This window comes from Nestor notabilis, unplaced genomic scaffold (assembly GCF_000696875.1).
Source record: "Nestor notabilis isolate BGI_N333 unplaced genomic scaffold, ASM69687v1 scaffold12518, whole genome shotgun sequence".
In the NCBI taxonomy this organism is placed as follows: Eukaryota; Metazoa; Chordata; class Aves; order Psittaciformes; family Psittacidae; genus Nestor; species Nestor notabilis.
In genome coordinates this window covers 3,066-17,437 of record NW_009938822.1, presented here as the reverse complement: position 1 = coordinate 17,437, position 14,372 = coordinate 3,066, and the positions used below count along the sequence as shown (strand labels likewise).

Below are 14,372 nucleotides of genomic sequence, written 5' to 3'. Positions count from 1 at the left end.
CACGGAAGTGGGACACTAAAGACCCAGTTGGATGGAGTGCTGGGATATCTTGTCTGCTGCTTTTGACAAGAAAGGTTGGACCAGATGATCCTTGAGGACCCTTCCAACCTGATACTCTGTGATTCTAGTCTTTTTTTTGGTGGCTATATGAAGAAATCTTTTTTTACATTTTATGAACACCTTGAATAATAGAAACTCTGTTTCCTTTCTGTTGGTCATTCCATCAAATTATTAAAAAGAATGCACCATTCTACATGCAGACCTCGTTTCTTTTTCTGTGTCTAGCATTGGAGACACTTCCTTCAGCTAAAGTTTATGTTGTTCTAACAGATGCAACTTTCAGTGAGCCGAAAAAAATGGGCTCAAACAGTGCTTAATTCCAGATAACGAGGGGAATTGAGACTAAAACAATGCTTCCAAGTATGACATGGACAACACAAATTGCATCAATATTGACACTCCAGTATTGCTTTAGTCCTTCCTATCCAGCCACCATTTCAACTATACCAGGGTCAGAGGCCTTAATGGGGTACTCCACAGCCACTCGTAAATGGGATGTGTTCCTTCCCATTTGGGGAATATGGGATGTAATTGCTCTAAACTGTAAGTAATTTCATGATAGAGAAGAGTACCTGTGCAGTTAAATGCAGGACTGCTTTTCAGGAATAACCACCTTAAGTAGGTTACATAAAATGAGAAAACATACACAGTGTGCAGATGCCCATAACAGCTACTGAAAGATGTCATCAGTGCATTCATGTTCTGTTCGTGGGAGGTGCTGCTTGCAAAGATACGTACCTTTTGGTTTGAAGAGCTATTCCTTACAAGTGCTCATAACCAGCATTCTTGCAGTTTCAGAAAAGTGCTCCAATCTAGTCAGTTGGAAACATTTTCCCACAATCTGTAAGAGTGACACTGGGCTAGCTGTTTCTCTTCTCTGTAACCACCTTAAGTAGGTTACATAAAATGAGAAAACATACACAGTGTGCAGATGCCCATAACAGCTACTGAAAGATGTCATCAGTGCATTCATGTTCTGTTCGTGGGAGGTGCTGCTTGCAAAGATACGTACCTTTTGGTTTGAAGAGCTATTCCTTACAAGTGCTCATAACCAGCATTCTTGCAGTTTCAGAAAAGTGCTCCAATCTAGTCGGTTGGAAACATTTTCCCAACAATCTGTAAGAGTGACACTGGGCTAGCTATTTTTCTTCTCTGTGTTGTCATTAAGTAGCAGTATCTGCATTACTTTTCAGCATAAACAGTGGATAAGTTACATTGAGCAAACAAATAGACATGTTCAAGTTAAGATCTCCTAAGCTGTTGCAGAGATGTTAGAGAAGCAGAGTAGGTTATTTTTGAAATTTTTGCTAGTATGACTTTTTGAAGACCTTTGCAAACGAAGCCAAAAGCTTTGCTGTGTTGCTTGAAGGTTTTTTAGAGCAATTAAGAGATGCATCCCAGCTGTGGAAGCTGAAGTTTCTAATCTGACGTGTCTGCCCTCAGAAACGTCAGCATTAATAATACCTATCAAATCAGTGTAAAAAGTCTGTTGGAGTGAGAATGAATCACTGTTCTTGAGGCGCTCTGTAAAAACAAGGCTGAGTAATGAGAGGCCATCAGTACATCTTCGTGCTTAGCTAGCCTTTTTACAAAATATGCCCAATTTTGTAGTAATTTTGCCTTTACCATAATCACATTAGTGTTTTGTCCTTTAAAGGCTATTTGCACAGGAGATTCCAGGTGTTCAGACAGAATGCAGGCAATCTCTGTTTGCAGGGAAGAGTCAGATTTTGATGGCCATACCCCAAACCAGAGCAATCACTGCTCTGGAAAACCTGTTTTTTATGACCAGGCACAGTATATGCCCCTTACATGAACCTGTAAGCAGTAGAGTTGGAAGAAGAGAAATACTTAAGCTGTGCTTCACCCTTTGTCTTGGAATAGCTGAACTAGGCAGTGCATGGGTTTTACTTACGTGTAATTTTGTTTATATCCTTGCATATGTATCTCCTTTTGGGTGCATAGTATTCAAAATCCTTCAGCCTCAAAATTAAGCAACATTGATACACGGTAAGCTGTGATAGAAACTAATTACTTCCAGTTGTAATGCAAAAATTACTTCCAAGGGCTGAAGCTGAACTGAAGTAGTTGGTGGCCACTTTCAGGATATACACAAACAGTTTTTAATTCTGGCTTAGAAACGTGCTGGATTTTATATCCATTTTTGTGCAACCGATTCCAGAAGTTTCACCTTACTCCCTGGCCTCATTGGTAGACTGTGGTACACAGGGTCAGAGATGATGATGATGATGGTGATGATGTGCACTGGGCCTGCTGGTCACATGGCTGTGTCTGCAGCAGTCCTAATCCCAGCCCCTCTGGCTGATGGCCCTTGGCAGGCTGGCTTTTGCTGTGCTGTACATGCTGCACGCAGTGCTGACCTGCTGTACGCAACCAGTGACTGTTACCAGTATCACAAGTCCCAGCATGGCTGGTTTTAGGCATATCTTTGTGAGGTAGGGATGGAAGGTATTGCCAGGTATACCCTTGAATTGGCCAGCATTAAACTGCACTTCGATATTCCTCTAGGTAGCCAGAAAAAAAGGCCTTTTTCTTCCTGGCTCAGGGTAAGTTAAAGCCCACTGATCCAGGGGCCTGTGTTTCCTTTAAACCCTGTGTAATCTCTTTGGCCCAGGAACACTTCAGCTATTGCTTAAGGTTCTTCAAAAACAAGCAGTTTACAAAAATGTGTGTTGTGCCCAAGGTAATGAGAGCTTACCTGCACTCTACTAAAGTAGCCCTTTATAACATAACATAACATTAAGAGTGTGTGCAGTGTGTATAGAAAGGTGTGTTAATGTCAGTGTGAGAGCAGTGCAGGGTCTAATGGGGTAGTACTGGAGCAAGGCTTTGGGTGCTAGGTATATGAGGTAGTGAGACAAACACATCTTGCTTGTTTAAGCATTTCTCATGGCAGTCTAACCTCTTGCCAGCTTTTCTTGGAAAACACATCAGTTTGTTCAGCTCCTGAAGGGATCCCTGGTGCAGTCTGGTATGACCGGGGGGTGGATTACTGGGAACTGGCCCTTGGAATTGAAAGAGGGAGCAGTCCAGACTGACAAGGACACAGATGTGACGTTGAGACTGTGTGACTGTCAGGCACACGAGCTGTAAAGCCTAAGTATGAGTAACTTAGATTACTCTTTATTTAATCTGTTAGTACATTAGACTAATAGTTGTATGATATATAAGTGCAAAATCTGATAGATACACTGGTAATTCTCCATTTTGAGGAATTAAAGTGAGTGTGCAAGTACTTATTCTGTATTGTAATTTCAAACGTGAGAAGCTTGAACAGTTCACATTTCTTGTAAAAAGTTTTTGCTTTAATAATTGAAGTACTTGTTGGCTGAGCTTTCAAGTTGCACCAGTGACTAAATGTGACTTTCTTTTATCAGCTTACAGCTTTGATGGCTTAATACCAATGATGAATGGAGGAGTTGAGGACGATGCTGACAATATGCACGTTGATAGAGAGTTTGCTGTTGTATCAGGTGGGAGTGGACAGTTACCTGTTAACTACAACAACATTCAAATGGTTGAAGACACCAAACAACAGGAGACTACTTCTGTTGGACCAAAAGAAATTGAAATATACACTGTTTCTGCAATGCAAACTCCTTGTCGTTGCAAGAATCAATATGCGTTTTATTTTTAATTTAAGTATAAAACTTAGTCCTTTATTTTTGCACATTGTTGTCTAGAGTCTTGAAAACTATTGTATTGCTGTAACACCCATAATACTGGGGGTTTAGTGGGTATAGGAAATTAGCTGTTCACACAATACATTGTAATGGTTACAGAGAGGGTTTATTAGTAGCTCATTATTATTTCAGATAAACAGAAATCCACAGTGGCTGTTTCACTTTTAACCTGAGGCTTGTAGTACATTGTGCCTTGCTTTTAGTTGCTAGAATTTTAGGTAAGAATCAAAAGTAATGTAAATTACTCTTTTAATTTCTGTGCAATAGGTTTAATTGCTAAGAAGGCTTCACAAGGAAATATATCCTAGTGCTTATATAGCTTTGAAAATAACATATGTTACCACAAAACTATATTCAAAATATTCAACAAATACTATTAGGAATAGTTGAGACATACACCACGTTCTCAGAATTTGTTCAGACACAATAACCTAAGTGTGGGATTCTGCTATGGGTTATTTTTATGTAAATACAAGACTGGACACAAATACTGTAACTAGTATTTGGAACTAATGTACCTTGGAAAACAGTTTCTGTGTTTCGTACCGATCATCATGAAACAGTCCAAGTGTTACTAGTATTAGTCAATATTAATGCTCTTATTTTTTTTAAGGGCTGCTGAATCAAGATGCTTTTGGTAACCCCAGGATGTGTATAAAGTTTCAATGATGTCTTGGGCCAGCTTTTTCCATGCACTTTGTAGATGAAGGCATGGAGTTACCATGATAGTGCATTATTACATTCAGAAATTAATTTCTTTAATTCGTTCTGCGATAAACATGTTTATGCTTTGTACCATAGATCAGATTCACCAAAGGGAATGATAATAGATATTTTAATATATTAGGAATAAATATATACATATATATAATCACTACTTAGAAGTAGACTATGATATTTTCCAGTGATAATTACTAAGTGTTCTTATTTATGGAAAAATGATTGTCTTTCATAAATATACTCTTATTACTATAGGTGCTAATTTTTAACATATAACAACAGTCTATAATTATCACTAGACTATTCATTACCTACTTTTGCATATTAACTAACAGTAGTGCCATTTTTATTAAATTTGATTTGGCAAAGCCAGCCTATGAGAATTTATTTTTAAACAGCTAAAATTTTGCAGTTTTCAGTTAATAAACACTATATGAAATTTCCTCCTGTGCATTTTCATCACTGAAATACTAGCTTTGATGCCTTGATGGGTTTGGGGCTTTTTTGTTTTTAATTTCGACTTTCAATAAGAACTTACGGTTACTGAGTTCAACTGATGTAGTTATTTTAACTCCTGTAGGGACTAAACAGGAAACTGCAGTGAGTACATCCAGTGAGTTACAAATTGAACACATTTCTTGGCATTATGTGTTGCTGTATGTGAAGTATCAGTATCCTAATCCATATTTCTTATGATATCCTTGCAAAAGAATAATAGAGAACCAAAACTTCAGATTCCTTCTTGTCAAACAGTGGTACTCACTATGAACAGGAACCCAATGTTCTACAAATGTGAGAAGTTACCAACAAACTTAACTGGCTTGAACTGGAAATACGCCGTAAATGCAATCCTATTTTGCACATAGGTTTATGCATTCATGTGTACGTAAACATATGTGCATGTATCCAAGAATAATAGCAGCAAGTAAAATCTTAAAATGTCACCATATAGATCTGTAATTTCCACATTTGCCTTGCTCATCTTTACCAATATAGATGTACATTTTAGATGTCTTTTCCTGGTAGGCATTTTTAAGGCAGAATGTATCACCCATTTTTTTGTGCTAGTACTTTGAGTACCACTGCAAACCCATATATTTCAGGCAAACTGATGAAAACTGTTTATGGAAATAGACCATTGTACGTACTACTACATTCAAAGGAGAAGTTGCTTTAAAACAGTTGTCAGTGGGGTTTGCATGCACATTTTTAGAATTTTGTTTCCTACTCTAATCTTTTTTAGTCTTCTGTACACTCTGCTGTTGCTGTTGTATGGCATTTTGCATGTGGATTGTACAGATTTTAGCTAGATAAATGAAAGAACTTTCTGAATAAAGGAACTTCAAAACATTTTATAAGAGCACTCCAACGTAACGTTTCTTTATTTGACCTATTTCAGCATCTGTTGTACTGCGAGTTACCACTAAAAGAGCCACAGATAAATTAAAGCTGAAAAATAGTAAAAGAAAACCTTCACCCTCTCACAAATACTCAGTTCTTGTATATCCATATTCTTTCATCCCAAGAGTGCATTAGAGTAAAGGTGGAAAGAGGCCTTTTATTCTGCCTTTCAAAACACTGCCCAGAATGTTGTCTGCTACTTATTTTATACAGTTAAATGAAAAAGATTCTGGGAAGTTCATGTTGTCTTTGCCAAGATTAATATAGGCATATTTACGCATTGAATGTAGATAGGTAGTTGCATTTACAACATAAGAATCCATGCTACAAGCTTACTGGTCAACTCTCCTCGCTTTGAACTACTATGTTATAAATAAAGAAAGGGTAGATTATTTTCAAACCTGTGTATGGAAACATTTTTTAAATCAGTGGAGTATAGTGGAGACGTTTGGATGTATTTCGATTTATTCTTAATTGTTGGTGACAGGTGTATTTCTTAATGCAGATATGAATAGCAGTAGCTCCATATTGAATGCACTGACAAATGGATGTGCCATCAATGGACATTTGGATTTCACCACCGCACAACAGCTCAATGGGATGGATGCCAGGCGTGAGGAGTGTTTAACACCTAATGGAATAATTCCTGGAATAACTTCTCCCAGTAGGCATCGAATTCATACCAGTAACGGCATTGAGGAACCAGAAAAAGCCATGAATAATCCCACTGAAATGTGTGGATCTCTACATCTGAACGGAAGCCCAAGTAGCTGTGTTTCTAACCGGCCCTCGTGGGTGGAAGACCCTGGAGATACTTTGCACTATGGACACTACCATGGGTTTGGGGATACTGCTGAAAGCATCCCTGAGCTCAGTAGTGTTGTTGAGCATTCCAATTCTGTCAAGGTTGAACAGAGATACGACAATACTGTCCTAGGCACAATGTATTTGTATCACGGTTCGTAGGTAATGACCTTTGTATCGAATGCATATTGAGATTGCTACCAAATGAAACGGGGGACAAAATCCTCACATAGCATTAAATTTGAAGATCGCAATTTATTGCTATTTTTACACTTTGTTTATATGAAAAGTAAACTTTTAATTTGACAGCCTTATACAATAGTTGTAGTTTGTTGCATGTATGGGGCTTACTTAGTGATAAAATAGGTGCTGTTATGATGGAATGTTTATTATTTTTTATTATTATTACGGAATGTTCTGGTTTTGTATTTTTTTATTTCTAAGCTTGTGAACACTATCTTTCCCTTTTTAGAGCTGTTTTACTAAAACAACGTTTAACAGGATTTTGTGAAGAAAATGTTACGTATGTGCATCATTTAGAAGCGAAGATCTTACTTTTCCATATCTTCTGCTGAAGCTATGGTAGCAATATCAGTGCCAGCTATCACTATGCAAGGTTGAAAGTGGCAATCTTCTGGAGCTTCTCTGACTTTATAGTTTGTACATTTGTTTGGTATAATTAGATGTTCACCTTTTCTGGACGAGTTGTTGAAAAACACAAACTTGGAAGAAGTTAACCGTTTCACTTCCTGTGTAGTGTAGAAGTGCTTTTCGTTGTTGTTGGGCTCTTTGCATTATAGAGTGGGAAAGTGGGCTGCCTTTGTTTGGTCACAGTTGGGTGTGCTCAGGTTAGCTCTGAATTTGTGGTGGTTTCCTTCGGCTTCTCTCCTTTATACGTACGCTTGATATTTTACCATAGCTCACAGACTGGAGGCATGTTGGCACTGTTCTGCTTTGTACGCAGTTTAAAATTGCTGTTACTTGTTATAGAATTTGCCATGTCAAAAATATTTGAGTTTGACTGTCTTGGATATACATTTCTTGTCCTTTCTTTTAACATATGCTTCGGAAATGTAATGTTGTGTACTCTTCGGGCAATGCTCACGGGAAATACATTGTATTTAAAGCTTAATACACAAATCAAAATTCATATAAGTGCACTATATGAGCACTAATAAGTTGCTGCTTTGTGTTATGATAAGTGAAGAGTCGGGAAGAATATGGTAAATGAGATAAGCCCTCTGAATTGTGTTGATTTTTTTGTTCTTGTTTTGTTTAAAAAGGGACCTTTACAAATTGGATTTTAAAAAAATAAACCTATTACATTGTATCTGAATATCCCGTTTAGACATTATTATTTTGTTGGCAATTTGAGCAAGATTTTTTAAGTCACATTTCTCCATAATCTTTCTCAGTGCAACTGTGGAATTTCTTGCTTTTGTCAGCATATGGAAGCAAATAGGAACAGCCCAGTAAATTGTCTTTGAATTACAGAAACACATGCTGGATATTCTGTGTATGATGGTTGTAGCAGCCTTGAACTCCAAAAATAAGTTAAAATGCTGACTGACTGGCTTTCGTGAAAATTATGGTCTCCTTTCAGCATTTTTAGGCAAAATGCTGTGGACTACAGAGAAGTCAGTGTTTTAAATAGACATTATGTGGTTCACTGTCTACATACAAGGTACTCACAGTGTATTCAAATCGAGACCAACACTGACAGGAAAATTGACCGGTCCTTTTGCAAATAGCTTGCCAGGCCAGAAGAATTCCTTGGTGCCTTCTGGAGACCAAGAATACCGTTAAAGAAAGCTGAATCTCACCTGAGACAAGCTGTTTCTGGCATGCATGTAACCCCTTGCTTGTGCTCAAACAACGGCAGGCAGGCCCTCTTCTCAGGCGATTTAATTTGCTGATGTAGTGTCCAGAGGCACGTGTGCTGTTGCCATCATACTAACGTGAGAGATTAACTGAAATTTCTTGTAGCTTTTGGTTTGGGGATCTTTTTAGCATTTGCTGAGCTTGCTGCGTATGCTTTCTTGTGCTTCTTGAAATAAATCAAAGCAACTCACAGTTACAATAAGCACTGCCATCTTACATACATGGCTATAAACTTGATTCCTAAAGGATTTTCTTAGGGTAACAATGATGTTTGCATCTGTCTGTTCCAATGATAAAATTTTAGGTACATAATTTTAGCATGACAAGATTTATACTGTGTTGAGAAGGCAAGGTTTTTAAAAGCTGCGTACATTTGGGTTTCATTCACTTGCTTTTCATGCCTTTTCACCTAAAAATACCTTGGAGGACACTGTTTCAAATTCAAAGAGAGAACTACTGCTTTATTTTGAAAAGCACTTCTGTGCCTGTGTGTTCAGCCACATGGTAACAGAGAGACACATTTCAAGGTCTGCATCTGTTGCCAGACTCCATGGAAGCTAACTGTTAAATTCTAATTAAATGTAGAAGACCAGTGAAGGCCATATGATACAGACACAGTGGGGGGAGGGGGGGGGTGTATGTGTGCTGGGTAGTTTATGGCTGATGTTGAAAAAGGTGGAAGTCTGTGACAGAACATGCCTCAGCCAAGAGCTGAGGTGTATAGTTTTTAAAGCATCAAACAATTATTTTGTAGGAATTCTGAGACTGCCTTTTTACAGGTGCTTTTGGAGACAGTACGTATCTACAGCAAGGGCCATCTGAAGTCTTTGTTTTAAATTATTCTATAAATCTTTGATAGAACGTGAAATGGGGAGTCAGAATCACAGCACGGTTGAGGCTGGTGGATACATACCCAAATGGGTGGCACTGTTACGAACACATACAGGTTTGTTTGCACAGGAAAAAAGACAAATCTCTTATGTTTAATTGGAATTTCCTGGTTTTCAGTTTGTCTCATAATTTCACATACACACAAGCCATAAAACCATAAAAGTCATAACAGTCCAGCTGCATTTCTGGTAGGGAAGGTGCTGCCTTAGCAGGTGAAGAACTTGTGTTGTGAAGCATGGAATGAGTTCTGCCATGCGTAGCTGCGTCCTTCCACATGCAACTACTGGTGACACAGAAGCCTTGTGTTTAAATACCTTGCTGTTAAAATACAGAGGACTGTCCTGGTTTTCCCAGGTGTTAGACCAGCTGATGTAGTTCAAGAAGCCTGGAAGGGTTCACAAACCCTCTTAAGGCCAGAGTTACGAGTTTCAGATTCTGCTAACGGACAGCAGTGCTGAGCCATTTTATTTTGCTGTGCTCTGCAGTTCCTGACAAGATTGCTGAGTTCTAAGCACCTGGGTTTAAATTCTCACAAGCTTTTTGTTGAGCAAGGGCAGTAATACTGTTCATACCCAGGCCTTTTGTCCGAGTCTAGAATTTTCAAGGTTTTATCAACAGAATGTCATTTTAGGTGGTGCTTTGTTTTACCTTTATGTTGGTTCTAGGAATGGTTCTCCAAAACTAAAGTTTGCTTTCCATCTGCCCAGTTTTAATTCAGTAGCACCACCATGAATTTCATGTGGAGTACACTAACCAGTTACTCTCATCATCCTCCTGGTTATCTCTTTGGTTGAGACTCAGTTTTGTCTTAAATTCTGTCTATTTCTTTCCGGCTTCTCTAGATGTTTTTGCCATAATTCCCCCCAAATGTAGCTTCTTTCCTATTTTGTTTTTCGAAACCATTATGAAGCTTTGTCAGAAATATTAAAAAGTACAGATTCAGACAGTGTTTTTATATGGAATATTTCTGACCAAGTAGTTGGAGTTTGGCAATGTTGGAAGAGGGAAAGGGAGCATTACACAACTTCATACGTGTTACAGTCTTTTATGTTTTTAACACTTCATCCCTTGATTCCAGATAAAATATTAGTCTAAATTTCTGCCATGGTTCAAGCCCAGCCGGTAACTCAGAACCACGCAGCCGCTCGCTCATTCCCCCACTTCTTCCTCCCCCTGACTTCCGGAGGGATGGGGAGTTGAATCGGAGGAATGTAACTCCCACGGGTTGAGGTAACAGCACTCCAGTAACTAAGGTATAATACAAACCACTACTGCTACCAATAATAATGATAAGAGGAATAACAAGGGAAAAGGACACAACCGCTCACCACCCGCCGACCGATACCCAGCCCGACCCGAGCAGCGATCTGGGCCTTCCGGGTAACTCCCCCCAGTTTCTATACTGGGCATGACGTGCTGTGGTATGGAATACCCCTTTGGCCAGTTTGGGTCAGGTGTCCTGTCTCTGCTTCCTCCTGGCTTCCCCTCCTCCCTGGCAGAGCATGAGACTGAGAAAAGTCCTTGGTCAGAGTAAACATTACTGAGCAACAACTAAAAACATCGGTGTTATCAGCGTTGTTCCCAGACTGAAAGTCAAAACTACAGCACTGCACCAGCTACTAAGAAGGAATAAAAACAACTGCTGTAGCTGAACCCAGGACAATTTCTAACAGCTGTGAAGGAAGGCTATCATTTGAGATATATATTAGCTTAAGATGAGATGCTGCTTGGCTTCAAGACCCACTGCAAATGCTTTCGGACCCTGTGAAGTTTTCTGATCATTGCTCTTGCACCTTACTGTGATTGAGTCCTGATCCTTGTTCAGGATTCCATATTCCATAAGCGAGCAAAAGAGTTCCTCTATGTCTATTTCGCTCAATTTCACCAAACTGTCATCCTTCTGCAGTCTGAAATAGAACCCCAGATTAGTATTTATAGCCAAGTTATAAATCACTAAGGAGCTTTGCCATTCCAATGGTATTACAAATGTAATACATGCAAAAGAGCTGCCTCACGAAACATCAAAGGGAGTCCTGAAGCACAAAACAAACCTACAAAGGAAAAGGAATCCTTGCTGTCCTATATGCTAGAGCCAACCTACGGTACAAGCTTTTATCAGCAACGCACACTTTCTGGAGTACAGCTTTGCACACTTCTCCACTGACTTTGCATTGAACTAGTTTCTTCCAGTCAGTGAAAGACTACGTAACCCCAAACAAAACCCAAAAGCACTCCTTCACGAGCACACAACTGCCCACCTTGCCATTCCATGCCAGCACAGTCAGGAAAGAACGTCCCTTACATCCCCTGATCTCCTGGGCATGGGGCATTAGCCGCAGAGGGTAAGGCAGCTGGACTTCTCCTCCCTTTCTGGTGTCACCAGATGTGACACATGTGGTAGCTTCCCACTGGCACCATCAAATCCTGATAAATTTTCTTCAGGGTGGCTACTGTCCTGGTGAAATTCTTTTTAGTTGTGCTTTCCAGGGGTCTTTGTGACAAAAAAACCAAACAGCCCAACCATCTTCCCTCGCATTCCAGTAAGTGCATTTTCTTACTTGCCTCTAACTCTCAAGTATGGCTTCATGTAGGGCTACAGCTAAAATGAATTTCTTGATGCTCCAGGGAGGAAATCCTGGGTGCTGCGTTGTGGGGGCAGGTGAGCTGGGGATGGAGCACTGTTGTGGATTTCATACAGGGATAAAGAGAGAGGAAGGGCAGGGGAAGCTTCCCATGCTGGGCAGCGCTGAGAGATGCAGCAATCCTGCTGGAGGAGGAGAGGTGGTGGAAGATGCGCTCTGAGAGCATCCCGATTCACTGCTGCTGCTGGCCTGAGGAATGCAGATCCACAGGGCAGGAAATCTTTGACACCCAGACAAAACAAGGAAGGAAAAGAGAAGTCCTGTGTAAACTGTGCTTTTACTATTCCTGCCAACTGGTAACTACATTTCTGCTGCACCGCTTAATGACTCCCAGATATTTCACACCTCTCCTTCCGTTCCTGGAGTTTCCTGTCTCAAAGTGGTGACTGGCTGTTCACAGGCAAAGATCAAAAGAACCCTGGTTTAAAGCAGATGGTGTATTTTAAAAGCATATCTGGCTGTAACATTAAAAAAAAAAAACCCAAAGCACTGCAATAGTTCGTAACTGTACCATGTGCTTGGAGTATGTATCCAAATTAAAAGCTTTTGCAACACTCCAAAAAGCATAATGAATGTTACCTGTGATATGAGACTAAAAATTAGGCATCCTCTCTCCCTCCAAAAAGCACAACTTTTAATGAGCAACTTCTCTTTGCTTCTGTGTGACTCAGCTGCGCACACAGGACTTATAACTGGTCCCAAATCAGTAGGAATTAGCCTCAATTGGCTGAAGTGCAAGCAGGGGAGACACGCGTTTGACAGTGAAGACAAGTCCCCTGGCTCAATCAATGATCTGAGCAGTGTTCCACAAGGAAAATAACCGAACGCCTAAAGCTGAACACGATACCAAGCTGCGTGGTAGTAATTATATTTCTTCTTGCAGGGCTAGAATTGTAAATGAAAGAAGAAAAAAAATAAGTGAGGCTGAGTTTCTCTTCCTGCAAAGGCAGGATGTAATCTTACTACAGAGGAAATACCACGTATTAACAGAACTCTTCTCTTAATGTTACCAAAAGGTCAAGCATTGTTTGTTGGTGCTAACTGAAAGCTCAATCCTACCAAAGACACGTGTGCTTTCCTGTGACAACCGCAAACCTAATAGTGTCTGTGGTTTTTGCCAAGTTTTGTTTGGGGGAGCAAAAGTTGGGGTTCCTTTGCTTTTATTTATTGTTGCTGTTTCTTTGTCCTTTGAGTTATATCAAGTCTAAATAACATCAGGCGCATAGCTGGAATCTCAGCTTTTTCTGTTTTATATTTGACACATTGTATAATACAGCATATTTCATAAAAATCAGTACCAAATTATAAAAATCAGGTAGGTGCACACTGTAAGAAGAACTAAGCAAAAAGTGCATGCATGATGCAGAGAAACACTTGCTTGAATGGTAGTTCCTGGAATCAAGCAACATTCCCATCAATAAGATGTCCAACCAGGAAATTCTGTTAATTCTAGGAAGAGTAAAACCCACATGATTTTTTATATATATAGTGTAACTGATAAAAATGCCTAAAGATTTATTTATTGGACTATATTTGTAATTAATGTTTCAAATCTGCATTTTCAGCTGAAATTCTAGTATTGATAAATCACGGACATGTCTTCCTTTAGCTGATAGGTTGGACACTGTCATACATAAACCATTTGCCAGATGGATTTTCACTCTTCATCTTGGGGCATCATCCTGCAGACACAGGTTTGCACTGCTGGCAGTAACCAAGTACAGCATTTGTGTAAAGAAATCATTGTCACAGGGAGGAGGGGACCATAGAATCATAGATCCCTAGAATGCTTTGGGTTGGAAGGGACCTTAAAGATCATCCAGTTCCAACTCCCCCTGCCATGGGCAGAGACACCTCACACTAGACCAGGTTGCTCAAAGCCCCGTCCAACCTGGCCTTGATCCCTGTCAGGGATGGGGCAGCCACAGGCAATATTCCTCATGGTGTTGATGTGCTGCTCAGATCACAGCCCTGCACAGCCCCCAGCCAGAAGAGTGCCAGCTGGAAGCTCTGTAACCAGGTTAGCATGGCACCAAGCTGTCCTGGGTTCAGCTACAGCAGTCATTTTTTCTCCTTCTTAGTAGCTGGTGCAGTGCTGTGTTTTTGACTTTCAGCCTGGGAACAACGCTGATAACACCGATGGTTTTAGTTATTGTTCAATAATGTTTACTCTGACCAAGGACTTTCTCAGTCTCATGCTTTGCCAGAGAGGAGGGGAAGCCAGGAGGAAGCAGAGGCAGGACACCTGACCCAAACTGGCCAAAGGGCT

At 40.0% G+C, this 14,372-nt stretch overlaps 1 protein-coding gene across 1 annotated transcript in view; it reads left to right on the top strand.

Annotated features, from left to right (window-relative positions):
- Window positions 1-8,025, top strand: part of ANKRD10 (ankyrin repeat domain 10) — a 32,094-nt gene extending 24,069 nt beyond the window's left edge. Inside the window, exons 4-5 of the mRNA XM_010019544.1 lie at window positions 3,459-3,554; window positions 6,391-8,025. Of these exons, the coding sequence (XP_010017846.1) occupies window positions 3,459-3,554; window positions 6,391-6,851 (557 nt within the window). The 3' untranslated portion in view covers window positions 6,852-8,025. The remainder of the gene's footprint in view (window positions 1-3,458; window positions 3,555-6,390) is intronic.
- The last annotated feature ends 6,347 nt before the right edge of the window (window positions 8,026-14,372 follow it).